Source organism: Hyaena hyaena, unplaced genomic scaffold, assembly GCF_003009895.1.
Source record: "Hyaena hyaena isolate Hyena2069 unplaced genomic scaffold, ASM300989v1 scaffold_250, whole genome shotgun sequence".
Lineage (NCBI taxonomy): Eukaryota > Metazoa > Chordata > Mammalia > Carnivora > Hyaenidae > Hyaena > Hyaena hyaena.
Window position 1 is genome coordinate 1,783,949 of NW_024080882.1, and position 18,338 is coordinate 1,802,286.

Genomic DNA, 18,338 nt, shown 5'->3' on the forward strand with positions numbered 1-18,338 from the left:
GTCTCAAGGATCTTACCATGTGTTGAAACCTCTGGGAAGCTCCTGAAACCTTCTGTCATCATTTGCCACAGTCAGATGTCATTGTCCTTCACTTCCTGGTCCCATGGATTCTGGAGGGAGCATTAGGATCTTTACAAGGCTGGAATTGGTTCATCCCCTCTAGGCACATGAAATCTTTTCCTCATTTGTCCTATCTGGATGTTAAATCAGCTCTTGGGAGAGTGGTGGGAGTGGGGATGTGACTTTGGTTGCCTTCTGTCTCTCTCCCAGTCAGGAGAAATCTTTCTTGTAGCGGTTTTTGCTCTTACCCAAAGGGCACTTATCAATCCACACCTTAACACACACACACACACATACACACACAGGCACACACACATACAGACAGACATCCACACACTGGCCAGATATTGTTGTGTCTCTGTTTAGTTATTACCACTCACACTTTCCTGAGGCAAAGAAGCCAGGTTACCCACTGGGAGTTGGGAGATAAACAAAACACAAGTTAGTGTTTTAATAGATGATCTTGCAACATTCCTGCACTCAGAAATTGGTTGTGTCCCTTAAAGGAACTTTTGCTCTCCTTCTTGGTGTCTTGGCATTTCCCAGATATTGGGTCACTGATGGTCTTCATTCTGATATGAGCCTATTCCAGGATGGTGACCTCACATAAAGTAGCAGCTGCTGGGTAGGTGATATATCTCCTTGGGCTTCTCAAGGTCAGGGTTAACACACTTGGATATTAGGTGAATTTCTTGCTTTCCAGAGAGCTGAATGACTCTTTTCTCCCAACTCTGGCTGCATCCCCGCTGCATGGGAGTTTTCTTTGATTCTGGTCAACGTCTGGGAGAACAGATTTATAGAAAAGCAAGGATGGAACAAGAGACCATTTATGTGCCTATGACAATAATCTAAGAGAGATGAAGGGAGCTCAAACCAGGGAGGAAGTAATAGAAGAGGTAAGTGACTGGATTTTTGTTAGTTTGAAGGGTAAAGCCAAACATCCGATTGGGTTAAACGGAAAGCCAAATATAAGTAGGCTTGTCAAGACTGATTTGCCCTCACATATCTCACAGTTGGGAGGAACTTTAAATGGCTCAAGAGAACATTTCACATCTTGAAACTAGAGAAAAGTGTCTAAAGGTTGTCACATGAGAATTTCGTTTTGGCAGTTAAAGAATTGGTTCTCCAACCTAAATCTACAGCCAATATTTCTTTATTTTCTGATTCACCTCTCTCTCTACAGTCTCTAGGTTTTCATTATCTCTCAATTTCAGATGGCATTAGGTGTCAGTCCTTTCTCCCTTCCTACATCCATCACCAGATGGGTCTTTCAGCCTTTTTCTGTCTCTCTCTTAGAATACTCTAAGACAAGTGCTGTTTCCAGTGGGAAAGAATGCAGAGTAATTAAAAATAATAGCCCTATATTCTATTCATCAGCTTGGTTTTAAGATGACTGAAAACCTCATACTGAAATAAACACTCTATTTTAAGAAGTACACAATACTCCTCTATTACTGTTAGTAGTAAATCTACTTTGTTTTATATTTAATCCTTTATAGCTCTAGACTCAAATAATTATGACTCCAAACTTAAAGAACTGATGAAAACCAAGTTTAATTTTTTGTTTAGTTTTTTTTATGTTTTTTTTTTTGAGAGAGAGAGAAAGAACGAGAGACAGAGCAAGTAAGGGAGGGGCAGAGAGAGAGAGAGAGAGAGAGAGAAAGAGAATCTGAAGCAGGCTCCAGGCTCCCAGCTGTCAGCACAGAGGCAGATGCAGGGCTCGAACCCACTAACCAAGAAATCATGACCTGAGCTGAAGTCCCACGTTTAACTGACTGAGCCACCCAGGCGCCCCTAATTTTTGGTTTAATTGTTGAATACTGGTAGAAGTCACATAAAATATTAATAAATGAAAAGTATCAGCACCCATTTTGGGCAAGTAGTATTTCTGCTTTCCTTCCATGGTGGACTTCATTTTTGCTTTTAAAACACCTGCAGCCTACATTGCTGTTATTCAGGAGCTGTAAATACTTGGGCAAAGTAGTTATCTTTCTATGGCCTTTTTTCCCCCTCATCCATAAAATCTCAGCCCTTTGTTTCCTGATCTTAGGGGCTTCAGATCTAATTTAAAAACCTCACTGAACATTTGGTATCCATGGATAATGGTATGCTTGATACTGAAAAGGAGTATCAAGATGTACAAGACACAGGACACAAGTCCCTGCCTTTCTAGATCAAGAATTTGGATGAAATGGACCAACTGTCAGTTGGTACAACTTCTCCCTTTTTGGTCTTTAGCTATCAAGTACATCAAGTGTGTATCAAGTGAGGTGTGCACTCAACCAGTTTAATTCTCAAACTGCCGTCCTACGGTGAAAAATGCAGAATTCTATTTAATTTTCACTTTTAAAGGGGGTGATTATGGGTTTGCTGTCTGAGGTGTTTGCGGAGGGGATTCCTTTCTCTTGTCCCAGAAAGGCGTACCTAATTCCCACCTGCTTCCTAGGACAACCCACACTTCGCTTCCGGGTCTACTAGCTCACTGAGCACTGACCAATAGGTTCGGCCCGATTCCGTCGGGGGGCGGGACCTCGAGCCTGGGCCTAGGAGACCCGCCCCCCGTACGTGGCTTGCGTGCGTGACGCCGTGCGGCGCGAGGCGGTTTCTCCAGCGTGTGGCGCCCCCCGGCGGCAGCGAGGACTCAATGTGACAGCCGGACCTGGGCGCCTGCCATGGAGCCGCAGAAACAGGCGCGAACACCCGGGGACCCCGTCGTGTGGCCGCGTGGGCCCTCGAGGTCTCAGACCCCTGACGACGAGGAGCGGTCGGAGGGCGACACAGCACCTGCGGCGACCTCCCTGGGCGCGGAGGCGGACGACGCTTGTGCAGACGCGCTGTGGGAGCTGCCGGTGGAGCCCGCCGAGCGGAGGCCCGAGTGCAGCCGCTGCAGGTGACCGCAGAGCTGGGGGGCGGGGACAGAGGCCCGCGGCGGCTTTCGGGGGAGGCTGCAGCGCCCCCTGCCGGGAAGGCGGCTACTCGGGCTCCACCCAGGGAAGCGCTGCCTCTGGTGTCTCCGAGCTTGTGTCCGCTGGTGACCTTGGAATCACTGTGAAATTGCTGTCACAGCCTTTCAGTAAGAAGCCGTTTTCCCAGATTCATGAACATTTAGCCTTACTTCCTGCAAGACACTGAACGTGTCATGGGATGAACTCTGCTGTTAAGAAACTTAAGAGTATGATACGGGAAGTAAAGGGTGATGACAGTAATATTTATAGGAGTGAACACTTTTATGCTTGAGTGACATAGTTATCTCACGGTTAAAAAATAGCAAGAATAATTATAGGAGAGAGACAGGGTGGCTAGGAAAATAGTTAAGAAATGTCTTCTGAATTCATTTATTGAGCACCTACTGTGTGCTGGGTACCGTGCTAGGGCCTGGGAATGCAGGCACAGATAACACAGACATGGTCTCTGCCCTGATTGGGCACTTAACAGTCTAATGAAGAGACAATTTATGAAGCACGTAACCATAACTAACACTGAATGCCCCCAGTATGCCCAGTTGTTTCAGTACCTTTTGGGATTACCTTGTTGTGCTGGTGTCCTTCAGGGTGGTGAGGATTGCAAGGATTGCTTTCCCTGCAGGTTTGCATCTCATGCTGTTCAGCTACTTGATGCTCTTTACCTTATGGGTGTTCAGGATCGTTTCGCTTGGTTCCTGAAGGTCTCCATCTTTCACCTGTCTTTCTGTTGCCCTCCACAATTTTAACGGTTAGATAGTGCTTCTGCTTCCTCACCTGGGGATGGATAGCTCAGCAGTTTGTCATCGTGTCCTGCCCTGCCCAGACACGGCTCTCGTTAAAGTCACCACTAATCTCCCTCAAATGAAATCCAGTGGATCCTTGTCTCTTCACTCTTTACTAGATCTCTTGGCGGCATTCTGGAGTTGAATACCGACTTCCCGAAACACTATTTCTTTGGTTTCCCTTGGTTTATCTGATTTGTCTGCTTTTGTCTTCTTTGCCTCTTCTGAAAATCTAAATGTTGGGCTTCCTCAGCTCTTGATTCTAGATTCTCTTATCTTATAACCCCACACATTTTCTACGGGCAAGCTTACCAGTTTTCATGCGTAAATTACCACCTCTACCCAAATACTTCTAGCCCAGACCTTTGTCCCGAGCTTCAGACCTGTGCATTCATTTAACCAGCGTTTATGGAATGCTTTGCAGATTCATGGTAATACGGTGCAGTCTATGACCACATGGGTATTCAGTCTGTTACTGGATACAGGCAACAAACCAGCAACTAAATACATAATTATGGAACGGAAAGCAAACGCAAACAAATTATTAGTGAAGCAAAGGAATGGGGTGCTGTGACGTAAAATAGTGGGATGGTGTCAGGAAATACTTCTGAAGACACAGCATTTATACTGAAGTTTGAAAGATGGCAAGGATCCAGGGAGGGGGAAAGCATTCGAAGGAGAACAGAAGGCCAGACTGGTTTCATGTCTTTACCACCTGACTGCTTGGAGTATCTTATGTTGGACATTTCGACCTTCTCCCACGATTGGGTTGCAAGACCTGAGAAGAAGGGCTCTTGAGTGTGAGGATCTTTTTATATCTCCTAAATGTACTATTGAGGGTAAGATATTCACTATAGACTTTTGAGGAGGATGAATGATTTGTCTAGAAGGGACTGCAGATTAATGGAAGTGGTGTGCAAATACTATTTATTTAAACAAGCTCCCTAAAGGTGTTAAAAGATAACACCTAACAGTCTTGCAGAAGGTCAATAGGATGCTCAAAGACAGGTATTACAAACATAAATCCAAGGCTAACTTTATCATGTTAGCTTTATCATCTAGTTTTTAGTCTATTTAGAACTGCTGAATATAAATGCTATATATAGGTGTATTTTTTTTAAAGAAAATTAGTGTCCTACATTTAGCAACGATTTATAGTTTTTCCGATCCACTTCCCGCTCCCCTTAATACATTTTATTTTTTAGGGAAGTCTTAGATTCACAAAATTGAGTGGAAGGAGTAGAGACCGATCTTCGGCCCCCACCCCAGGTTGCTTCCCCTGTTATCAGAGTCCCCTGCCAGAGAAATACATTTGTTAAAATGGATGGATCATAATAATTCAGTGTGCATAGTTTTAAGTTAGGGTTCACTCTTGGTGTTGTACATATTTTGATTTCATTATAACATACAGCCACTATTATGGTGTAATATGAAGTATTTTTACTGCCCTGAAAATTCTCTTTGCTCTGCCCTTTCTTCCCTCCCTACACCTTAACCTAGCCTGCTTTTTGGAAAAATGAAAATGACGTGGATTTTAACTTATTTCCAGTTACATATGGTTAATATTTTAGGATTGTGATTCATTCCAACATTTCTGCACTTTGCTTTTCCTAGTGAATTCTTGTACCTTTTAAAAGTTCTTCTCTCCCTTGGCACAGTATACATTTTATTTATTTTAATTGGTTTAATTAATTTTATTATTATTAATTAATTTATTTTTACATTTTTTAATGTTTATTTATTTTTTTTTAATGTTTTTTATTTATTTCTAGGAGAGAGAGAGACAGCGTGAGCAGGGGAGGGTCAGAGAGAGAGGGAGTCACAGACTGAAACAGGCTCCAGGCTCTGAGCTGGCAGTCAGCACAGAGCCCGACGCAGGGCTCGAACCCACGAACCGCGAGATCATGACCTAAGCGAAAGTCGGACGCTTAACCGACTAAGCCACCCAGGCGCCCCTTTAATGTTTATTCTTTTGAGAGAGACAGAACATAGGGTTCTGGAAGAGGAAGAGGAGGTGGGGCAGAGAGAGAAGGAGGCACAGAATCTGAAGTAGCTCCAGGCTCTGAGCTGTCAGCACAGTGTCTGATACGGGGCTGGAACTCACCAGGCATGAGATCATGACCTAAGCTGAAGTCAGACTCTTAACTGACTGAACCATCCAGGCACCCCTGGAGATTTTTTACATTTAGAAGGTTGTCACAAGTTTGACTTCATTAGGTGGCTTTTAAAAAAAATTTTTTTTAATGTTTTATTTATTTTTGAGAGAGAGAGACAACATGAGCAGGGGAGGGTCAGAGAGAGAGGGAGACATGGAATCTGAAGCAGGTTCCAGGCTCTGAGCTGCCAGCACCAAGCCCAATGCAGGGCTTGAACCCACGAAGCGTGAGATCATGACCTGAGCCGAAGTTGGATGCTTAACCGACTGAGCCACCCAGGTGCCCCATTCATTAGGTGGCTTTTAACTCTAATAATTTATATTCTAGGTTATTAAAAAAAGGCAAACTGGTTGGTGATACAGTGGTAAAAGTTTTGACTGGGAAGAGTTAAGGCCTCATTCTAGTAAACATGCTAGGCATCTTAATTATACTTTTACATCTTCTATAGATAAGGCCATAGGACAGAGTTAGAAACCACTTGCAAATCATTGGTCCTAGGAATAATGGGATAATATCAAAATACACAGTATTTTTAATGCGTCTGAGGGAGGGAAGTGGCAGCAAGGGCATGCACACACCGACACAGGTAGGCCCCGAAGCAGAAATTTTTCTCTCCAGTGCTTTTTTCCCTTCAAAGTACAAAATTGTAAGGATTATAATACACCACACCAGTGTACTTAGTATTTATTTATTTAGTGCACATATGTGTGCATGAGCAGGGTAGAGGGGCAGAGTTAAAGAGAGAATCTTAAACAGGATCCATAGGACCATGAGATAATGACCTGAGCCAAAATCAAGGGTCAGATGCTTAACTGACTCAACTGCCCAGGGTCCCTTGCACACATTTTTAAAGCACTGACCATGTGCAGGTTACCCATCAGGCCTAGGTATTTTACATGCAGTATTTTATTTATTTCTCATAATAGCATTCTAGAGTTGGTGATATTATTGGTTTTTGACTAATGAGGAGGTACAACACCCAAAAAACAAATAATTGGATTAAAAATGGGCAGAGAACCTAAACAGGTATTTTTCCACAGAAGACATATAGATGGCCAACAGACACATGAGAAGATGATCAAAATCACTCATCATCAGGGAAATACAAATCAGAAATCACAATGAGGTATCACTTTACCCCCAGCAGAAAGGCTAGAATCAAAAAGTGAAGAAATAACAAGTATTGGTGAGGATGTGGAGAAAAGGGGACTCTTGTGAGCTGTTGGTGGGAATATATGGTGTAGTTACTGTGGAAAAACAGTATGGAGTTCCTCAAAAAATTAAAAATAGAACAGCCATATGATCCATTAATTCCACTACTGGGTGTTTACCCAAAAGAAATGAAAACACTAATTTTAAAGATATATGCACGCATATGTCTATTGCAACATTATTTTTAATAGCCAATATATGGAAACAACCCAAGGTTCTATAAAGGATTATAAATAAATGGATAAAGGAAATGTTGTGCGTGCATACATATATATGTATATATAGTTTAATATTATAATATGTGAAACACTTTTTTGTATTTTTGTAAAATAGAATGTTACTCGCCCAAAAAAAGAGAGATCTTGTCATTTGCAACTCCATGCATGGACCTAGAAGGGCATAATGGCAAACGAAATAAATCAGACAGGAAAAGACAAATATCATCTGATTTCACTTATATGTGGAATCTAAAAAACAAAACAAATGGACAAAGAGACAAACAAAAAACCCCCAGATTTTTAACTATGGAAAATAAACTCTTGGTTGCCAGAGGGGAGGGGAGGGGGTGGGTGAAATAGGTGAAGGGGATTAAGAGGTACAAACTTCCAGTTATAAAATGAATAAGTTGTAGAGTGGAAAAGTCCAGCATTATTGAAACACAGTCAGTAACATTATGATAACATTGCATGGAGACAGTTGTCACTACACTTATCATGGTGAGCCCTTGGTAATGTGTACAATTGTTGAATCATTATGCTGTACCCCTGAAGCCAGTATAATGCTGTAAATTATACTTCAATACAATTTAAAGATAAATGATGAGGAGATGGGGTAATAATTAGGTAACAATTCCATCTCCAGCTGCAGTCCACCTGGCTCCTGAGCTCAGCAGGCACTTGACCTGCCTCCGTGTTTGATGAGGAAACCTTATGATTTTGTTGGTAGAGTAGGTGTAGTCACTAGCTGAAGTGAAGCCACCAAGGCTGCAAGATTTTCATGCTTTTAATTTATTATTTATTTATTTTTAAATGTCAGTGGGGGAGAAGCAGAGAAAGAGGGAGAGAGAGAGAATCCCAAGCAGGCTCCATGCTGTCAATGCAGAGCCTGACATGGAGCTGCATCTAATGAACCTGTGAGAGCATGAACTGACCTAAAACCAGGAGTCGGAAGCTTAACCCACTGAGCCACCCAGGTGTCCCTTATATATTTATTTTTAAAGTAGGCTTCATGCCCAGCTTGAGGCTTGAACTCAAGACCTTGAGGTGTAAAGTCTCGTGTACTATGGACAGAGCCAGCCAGGCACCCCTGATTTTCTTATTTTTTTAAACTGAAGTATGTTCAGGGCACCTGGGTGGCTCAGTGGGTTAAGTGTCTGACTTCGGCGCAGGTCATGATCTTGCAGTTCATGAATCTGAGCCCTGTGTGGGACTCTGTGTTGACAGCTCAGAGCCTGGAGCTTGCCTCTGATTCTGTTTCCCTTTCTCTCTGCCCCTCCCCCACTTGTGTGCACGGGCTCTGTCTCTCACTCAAAAATAAAGAAAAACATTTAAAAGAATTTAAACTGAAGTATGTTTACTTCAAGCTTAGTAACCTGTGCTTTAATATTCTCTGGCTCTTTTTTTTTTTTAATTGAGATATAATTGACATACAACATTATGTAAGATTTGATACCTTTATGTAATGCAGTATGACTAGCACTGGTAGTATTAGCTTTGATTACATAATTATTGTATCTTTTTTTCTGATGACAAAAAAGAAGATTTAAGATCTAGTCTCTTAGAAAATTTGAAGTATAAATGGTCCCTGACTTATGATGGTTTAACATAGGATTTTTCAACTTTACAATGGTGTGGGAGCAATATGCATTTACTAGAACCTGTACTTTGAATTCCTTATTTTTACTTTTTCCTGGTCTGGCAATATGTGGTACGATATTCTCATGATGCTGGATGGCAGCTGGGAGCTGTAGTTCCCAGTCAGCTGTGTGGTCACTAGAGTAACAGCCAGTGCACTTGAAACCATTGTGTGCCCATATAGCCATTCTGTCTTTCACTTTCAGTACAAAAATCCATAAGTTATGCGAGATAGTCAACATTACTAAAAATCGTCTTTGTTAGATGATTTTGCCCAACAGTAGATAAGTGCTCTGAGCACGTTTAAGGTTGGCGAGGCTAAGCTATGGTATTTAGTAGGTTGGGTGTATTAAATGCATTTTGACTCAGGATATTTTCAGCTTTGATGTATTTATGAGGATGTAACCCTGTCATAAGTTGAGAGAGATCTGTATATCGTACATTATTGTTGACTCTAATCACTATACTGTGTATTTGATTTGTAGAACTTAATTCATCTTTTAGTTCCAAGTTTATACCTTTTGACAACATCTAGCTCCTTTATTTCATGTTTTAACCTTTCCTTATTCTTTAGGTTCGGATAGTCTGGAGAAAAAAGTGGTGGGGATAAAATCATGAGAGAAGGATGGAGGGGAGGCTGCAGGTGTTTAAGAAGAATGCAAGAGCCCTGTATTGGCAGCCAAGAGATGTTTTGCTTTGAACTGGTATTTTAACAGTTTTTAAATTAGTTCTAATGGTTAAAAATCCAGATTTTTTTTTATGTAAAAAATCCAGATATCTGGCTTCCTTGAGAATAGGAAGATGTAGCAGTTCAGGGACCACCTTTCTGGGCAGTGCTGGTTGAGCAGAGCATTGGTTATGACTTTGGTTTGGGCAAGATCTGTCCAGGGCACCATGGCTTCTTAGCTATTCCTGCTTGATTTATTTGTATTAACTTGTAGGGATTTGCTTTCTGTTTCTGGATCTCATGAACCCTATTGTGTACTGCTCTGCTTAAGCAGTGGGGTGAATCAGTCTGCAAGTTTGGTAGGTGCAATGAAAAATGGTGATTCCCATGGCAATAAGTTTAGAATACACTAAGAGTATTGAATTGGTATCAACACTTAGGTTTAGAAAACAAACTGTTTTGGTAAATTTAAAATCAACTAGATTAAAAAAAATTTTTTTTAATGTTTATTTTTGAGAGAGAGAAGTGCGTGGGAGAGAGACTGGGCATGAACAGGGGAGGGGCAGAAAGAGAGACACACAGAATCCAAAGCAGGCTCCAGGCTCTGAGTTGTCAGCACAGAGCCCGACATGGGTCTTGAACCCATGTGCCGTTAGATTGTAGCCTGAACCGAAGTCAGATGCTTACCTGACTGAGCCACCCAGGAGCTCCTAAAATCAACTAGATTCTTGATGATGATTTTTAGAGTAAAAAGTTAGATAATTTGAAAATTTAATTCTTTGTTCATATCAAAGTATCATATTCCCAAGAGAAAAGCATGAAGTTAATTTGTTCTTTCCTATTGGTATAGAAAATATGTTTATTCTTTGAAGTAGTTCATTTGTAATGTATGTGGAAAGCTAACTGATTTACAAATTACTGTGCAAACTAATCATATGTTCAAAGTTGAGCAAAGATGATATATGTCAAGAGGGAATTTTTTTTCTTAATCTTAATTAAGTCTCCAAAGAGGAGTGACCAATTTTAAAAACCACATTAGAATTTTCTAAATGATTTATTTTCCCCAAGAAAAATAAGAACTATATCATTACCCTCTGTGGATAGAAGTTTTCTTCAAAGAACATCAAAGCACATTAATTTTTAAAGTTCGTTTGCCTAAAATTAATAATTCATCATTCTGTTCGTGCTTATATAGTGAGAAAAATATTCAGAAATAATCTAGTCTAAAATTTGGTGTTATTTAAAGAGGCTCACAGGTTACAAAGTGCTTTACGTGTGCATTTTAATACATAAGACAACTTTCTGATTTAAATAGTTTTTCCCTTTTGTAGATTCTCAGGGCCAACTGACTAGTGAGAGGCTTTCATACTTTTATTACAACACCATATAGTAAAGGATTATATCAAAGTGAACAGTATGACTACTCTTGTTTTCCAGCTACACAGAATAAATGCTTCCAATGAGGTGTTTCTTTATGGTCATCAAATCTGTAGATTCTTTTCCTTTTCCCTGGCTACTTTTAGTTATTTTGGGATGCGTGCTTTTTAATTACTGTCTTTTTTTTAAATGATTGAACTTTTATTTATTGAATCCTTTACCTGCCTAAGGTCAGTTTCTTATTTCTGTCGGTAGGTCCTCATTTTTCAGTCAGAAAGTTAAATTCCAAGATATTACCGATTAGGAATTTATTTTGTTTTCTTCTGTTGACTTTTTGTTTGTTTGCTTCTCTTTCGGTTTTCTCTCCTAGAAGCCTCATGGGAAGGCTGTGGGGAAAAAGGTTAACAGTGAAATGAAGTAAGTAGAAGTCTTCCAGAGTTACTAAGGGGGAAAACATGAAGCTACTGAATGAGTCTCCAGACTTTGCAAAGGGTGAGAGGGATTAACCTGTTAGAGAAATGTCTGACTTTTTGTCTATGTAGATGTGTTACTTGACAGGCTACTCTTTTTTTTTTTTTTTATTGTGCTAATATATACATGATATAATACTATAATAATTTTAACCATTTTTAACTATAAAACTCAGTGTCGTTGATGCATTCATAATGATGTATAACCATTACAGCTATCTGTACACCATACCTTTCTCACCATCTTCAACTTGACTCCATTCACATCAAATAATCACTTCCCATACTCTTTCCTCCCTGCCCAGCTGTGGTAACTTCTGTTTTACTTTCTATTTGTATGAGTTTGCTTATTCTACATCCTTCATAACATGCAATACTTAAACTTCTGTTTCTGACGTTTCACTTAGAATAATGTTTATATAAGTTCCACCCATGTTGTAGCATATCAAAATTTCTTTCCTTTTTATGGCTGAATTGTATGTATATACCACTTTTGTTGATCTGTCATTTTTTTTTTTTTTTTTGCTTATCTGTTTTTTTTTTTTTTTTTTTTTTTTGGACACTTGGTTTGTTTCTGCCTTTTGGCTATTGNATGTTTATATAAGTTCCACCCATGTTGTAGCATATCAAAATTTCTTTCCTTTTTATGGCTGAATTGTATGTATATACCACTTTTGTTGATCTGTCTTTTTTTTTTTTTTTTTTTTTTGCTTATCTGTTATCTATTCATTTGTTGATGGACACTTGGTTTGTTTCTGCCTTTTGGCTATTGTGAATAGGGCTGCCGTGAACATTGGCACACAAATATGTTTTTGTTCTAATTTTTTTGGGTATATATCTAGGATTGGAACTGCTAGGTCATGTGGTAGTTCTGTGTTTCACTTTCTGAGGAATTGCCAAACTGTTTTCTAGTTCCTTTTCAAACAGAGGTCATTAGATTTTTAAAAAATGTTTATTGATTTATTTTGAGAGAGACAGTGTTTGTGCATGTGCATATGAGCCAGGGAGGAGCAGAGACAGTCCCAAGCAGGATGTGCACTGTCAGCACAGAGCCTGATGCAGGGCTCAGTGTCACAAACCGTGAGCTCATGACCTGAGTCGAAATTAACAGTCAGACACTTAACCAACTGAACTACCCAGGCACCCCGAGATCATTAGATTTTTAACATCTGGGTCTGCTCATTTTTTTCCTTTCCTGGAGACTTTCCATATTTGTATTTCAGGTACATAGTGGATTCCAGGCTCTAGTGTGTCATCCAAAGCCTTGTCCATCTCTTCCTTCACAGTACCCTTCCCATGGCCTCTGCTCCACCTACCCGGAACTTGTCCCTAAAACAGGTATTTTTTGTTTCTGGTTTATGCCTTTCTTCCTTATTTCCTCTGTGTCAAATGCTCTTCTGTCATCCCTTCTTCCTGAAATGAGATGCTGTTTCAGTGCCCAGCTCAAATACCCTGTCTTGCCCGGACCCATTCCCATAGTTTTTGCTGGCTTCTAAGTTTGAATTGTTTGTTATTTTGACTTCTGACTGTTTTCTCCTTGACACCAGTAGCTTCCTGTGGTGTGCTTCTTGGTCATCTCTTTCAGACTCTTAGGTTTGTTTACCACCAAATGTTTTAATGCTAGCATTAGGGCTTCTGGGGCCTAGGGAAACTAGGTAGAATTATATGGTAAAACTTTTCATTGATCGTTAAATGCTCATACATAATCCACACAATGGATTGCCCTAATGGTGTGCATTTTGGAATCAGAACTGAGTTCTAGCCCCAGCTCTCATTTCTTGAGAAAGCTGCTTAACCTCTCTAAGCCTTCCTTTCTTCATCTGTAAATTAGGATAGTAATACTCCCTGTCTTTGACAATTTTTGTGAGATTAAATGAAGGGAAAGTATTTATGATAGTGCCTGTAACATAAAAGTGTGTGGCTTGCATTAAACTCTTCCTCTTTACCTTTTGCTCCTCGTTCTTTTCTTTCTTTTTCTTCCTTTCTCCTCCTCTTACTTCTCCTTACCCCCTTTTCCTATTCTTTCCCTCTTCTCCCTCTTTCTTTGCCTCTTCCATGAAATATAATTATTCTTTATGAAATTGGTCTAGTTTGCATTTGGTTAGCTTTTTCCATGTTAGAGTAACCCTTTTTCTAGATTTGGGGATTAAGGGCAAGTAAGTAATTTTGCATGTGTTGAGCTGTAGGTCACCATAAATAAATTGCCTCTTGACAGAGATTTTGTTATTTTGGGGTTTTCAGAAGTTCTCACTTTGCAACTACAAATAATGTTATATTGATGAGAAACACTTTCTTAGGGGCATCAAAATAAAAAATGCTACTTATCCTGTAGCATTATTATATTCTCTTAAAGTACTTAAGTAATACTAAATGAAACCTTATATTTTCTCTCTTACATCAAAGAAAATTCTCGGTATAAATTCAGGGAATTTATACAAAATTACATATAAATTTATTTAAAATTAGGAAGGAAAACTTCCTTAATGAAGCATATATAAAATCTGTACTTTAAAGTACTTTATTCATTTATTCATTTATTTATTTATTTTTAAACATTTATTCATTTTTCAGAGACAGAGAGAGAGAGTGCACGAGCGGGGTAGGGGCAGAGAGAGAGGGAGACACAGAATCTGAAGCAGGCTCCAGGCTCTCAGCTGTCAGCATAGAGCCTGATGTGGGGCTCAAACCCACAAACTGTGAGATCATGAGCTGAGCTAAAGTCGAATGCTCAACTGACTGAGCCACCTAGGCGCCCCTAAAGGTTTTTTTTTTTTTTAAGTCTATTTATTTTTGAGAGAGAGAGAGAAAAAGCATGGGCAGAGGGGGGCAGAGAGAGAGGAAGAGAGAGAGGGTGAGAGAGAGATTCCCAGGCAGGCTCCGTGCCACCAGCACAGACCCCAAAGGGGGCTCAATCCAATGAGCCATGCGATTATGACCTGAGGTGAAGTGAAGAGTTGGATGCCTAACTCACTGAGCCACCCAGATGCTTCTAACATCTCTACTGTTCTTTGTAGAATATCTCTAATGAGGATAGCTGGTCCTTAGGACCATTTCAATGTGACTACTTGTTCGTCAGGATGGACATTTATTCAAAAGTTTCCTCTCCTCAGCCAGTGGATAAGAAACAGGATTCTGTTACACACAGACCTGGAAACTCACTTTGATAAATCATTTAGATACTCTTTATTCATTCAGTCATTATTTATTCAATATCCAATATCCAATATGCAATAAATGCATAGCTTAGGTCACAGAAAATGATTGAGAAATTGTTTCCTCTAAAATTTGTAGTGAACTGAGTATAAGAGAAAATATGCATAAATAATATTTAAGACAGATTATGAAAGTATAAAATCAAAGTTTACAGAGGAACGAGTGATTGACTTAATGTGCTACTAAGAAAGGTGTTTTGCTATTTTTTGTAATTGTTTACATTTCTACAGAAGAGGAGAAAGAATAAAGTAAATAAAGGATAACTAAATATAGGTGATTTTTTGTGGTAAGATTATTTAGTGTTAGTTGATCTGTCACTTTGTCATTGCAATTTTAGTAGGAGCTTTATATGGCTGTTCTATATAGTCATTTCTCTGTACCCAAGGCTTTGTTTTCTGGGGATCTGGCTCCTCTTAAGTCTTCTTTAATTGTAATAAAAATTACTGCGATTTTTCTTAATTATAAAACCTGTAGTTGGAACAAGCTGATTTCTTAATTTTGTGATTCTTAAATTATTTTGATTCTGTAAGTTAGTTAAAAACCTTAGGCTGGGGGCATCTGGGTGGGTCAGTAGGTTAAGCATCTGACTTCAGCTCATGTCATGATCTCACGGTTTGTGGGTTTGAGCCCCACGTCGGGCTGTGTGCTGACAGCTAGCTCAGAGCCTGGAGCCTGTTTCGGATTCTGTACTTCCCCCTCTCTCTAACCCTCCCCCGCTCACACTGTCTGTCTGTCTGTCTCTCTCTCTGTCTGTCTCTCTCTCAGAAATAAATAAAACATAAAAAAAAAGAAACTTAGGCTGAACTTCTAATAGGTATATGTATTTATCTATGATTATGTATATTTATTAGATACTAATGTATGATGTGTCCCATAAAACATACATGCATACACACACAAAGATTTTAAAATGGAAGAGGCAATGGTGAAATAAACCATTTAAAAATGTCGTTTATTATGATAGAGTCATGCCATCATTATTTATTTTGAGACATAATAAACACATATGGTGAAGTTCATTGTTAAAGACAGTAAGATGTGAATCTATAGTTCAAGTAATTTTTATATTGCTTTTTAAAGTTACTGGCATAAACTGTAAAAACAGTAGAACAGATTAATGAAACCAGGAGCTGGTTCTTTGAAAAGATCAACAAAGTTAATAGAGCTTTAGCCAAACTCATCAAAAAAAAAAAAAGAGAGAGAGAGAGGACTCAAAATCACAAATGAAAGGAGAAATAACAGCTATCACCACAGAAATATAAACAATTGTAAGAGAACATTATGAAAAATTATATGCCAACAAACTGGACAACCTAGAAGTAATGGATAAATTTGTAGAAACATACAACCTACCAAAAGATGAAGCAGGAAGAAATAGAAAATTTGAACAGATTGATTACCAGCAGTACAATTGAATCAGTAATAAAAAACCTCCCAATAAACAGAATCCAAGACCAGATGGATTCAATGGCAAATTCTACCAGATACTTAAAGAACAGTCAGTATTTATTCTTCTCAAACAATTCTAGAAACTAGAAGAGGAGGGAAAATTTCCAAATTCATTCTATGAAGTCAGTGTTACCTGGATACCAAAACCAGGTAAAGACACTACAAACAAAAAGAGAACTATAAGCCAGTATCTCTGATGAACATAGATGCAAAAAATCCTCAACAAAATACTTGCAAACTGCATCCAGCAATACATTAAAAAAATTGTTCACCATGATCAAGTGGAAAATATTCCCAGGATGCAAGAGTGGTTTAGTATTTGCAAATCAATCAGTATGATACATCACATCAATAAGAGAAAGGATAAAAACCATATTGTCTCAATAGATGCATTGAACAAAGTACAACATATTGTCTCAATAGAAGAAGCATTGAACAAAGTACAACATCCATTCATGATAAATCCCTTGGGACACATGGGTGGCTCACTTGGTTAAGCATCAACTCTTGATTTTGGCTCAGGTTGTGATCTCACAGTTCATGGGATCAGGCCCTGTGTTAGGCTCTGTGATGATATTGTGGAGCCTTTTTGGGATTTTCTCTTCCTCTCTTTCTGCCTGTCCCCACTCACATGTGTGTGTGCACTCTATCCAAAAAACAAACAAACAAACTAAAAAACTGAAAAACCAAAAAACAAAGAAAAACCAAAAACAAAGAAAAAATCCCCAAGACCTCAACAAAGTAGATTTAGGGGGAAAATACCTAAACACAACAAAGTCCTTATATAAAGAACCCACAGCTAGCATACTCAGTGGGAGAAAACTCAGAATTTTTCTCCTAAGGTTAGGAACAGGACAAGGGTGTCCATTCTCACCACTGTTACTAAGCATAGTACTAGAAGTCCTAGCCACAGCAATTAGACAAGAGAAAGAAATTAAAGACATCCACACTGGTAAGCAAGAAGTACAATTTTCACTCTTTGCAGATGACATAGTACTATATATAGAAAACCCTAAAGTCTCCACCAAAAATCTGCTAGAAATGATAAGTGAATTCAGTAAAGACACATGACACAAACTCAGTGTACAGAAATCCGTTGCATTTCTTTGCACTAATAATGAAGCAGCAGAAAGAGAAATTAAGAAAACAATTCCGTTTACAATTGTACCAAAGGTAATAAAATACCTAGGAATAAACTTAACTAAAGAAGTGAAACCTGTATTCTGAAAACAATATAATATTGTTAAAAGAAATTGAAGACAGCACAAAGAAATGGAAAGACATTCCATTTAACAAATATGTAACACATATTGTTAAAATGTCTATACTACCCAAAGCAATCTATAGATTTAATGAATCCCTATCAAAATAACAATGACATTTTTCACAGAACTAGAACAAATCATCCTAGAATGTGTATGGAACCACAAAAGACCTGAATAGGTAAAACAGTCTTTAAAAAGAAAAACAAAGCTGGAGGTATCACAATTCCAGACTTCAAGTTATATTACAAACCTGTAGTAATCAAAACACTATGGTATGGGCACAAAAATAGACACATAGATCAATGGAAGAGAGAAAACCCAGAAATAAACCCTCAATTATATGGTCAATTAGTCTTCAACAAAGTAGGAATGAATATCCAATCAGAAAAAAGACAGGTTCTTCCACAAATGGTGTTGGGAAAACTGGACAGCTACAAGCAAAAGAATGAAACTTGACCACTCTCTTATACTGTACACAAAAATAAGCTCAAAAAGGATTAAAAACCTAAATGTGAGACCTGAAACCGTAAAGATCCTAGAGAAGAGTACAGGCAGTAATTTCTTGACACTGGCCATGGCAGTATTTTTCTGAACATGTCTCCCAAAGCAAGGGAAATAAAAGGAAAAATAAACTACTGGGGCTACATCAAAATAAAAAAGTTCCTGCACAGCAAAGGAAATAATCAATAAAACTAAAAGTCACCTTCCAGAATGGGAGAAGATATTTGCAAATGACATATCTGATACAAGGTTAGTATCCAAATATAAAGAACTGATACAACTCAACACCCAAAAAACAATCCAGTTAAAACATAGGCAGAAAACATGAACAAACATTTCTCCAAAGAAGACCTACAGATGGCCAACAGAC

The 18,338-nt window shown here is 38.9% G+C and overlaps 1 protein-coding gene across 3 annotated transcripts in view; it reads left to right on the forward strand.

Moving 5' to 3' along the window:
- Positions 1–18,338, forward strand: part of DTWD2 (DTW domain containing 2) — a 169,452-nt gene that overhangs the window by 63,844 nt on the left and 87,270 nt on the right. For 2 of the 3 annotated variants that reach the window (XM_039244951.1, XM_039244953.1), the window contains exon 1: positions 2,726–2,950. The exons of the other annotated variant lie outside the window; for it this stretch is intronic. In XM_039244951.1, the coding sequence (XP_039100882.1) occupies positions 2,733–2,950 (218 nt within the window). In that variant the 5' untranslated portion in view covers positions 2,726–2,732. Of the gene's footprint in view, positions 1–2,725; positions 2,951–18,338 lie in introns of those variants that run through there. 3 annotated transcript variants of the gene reach the window in all.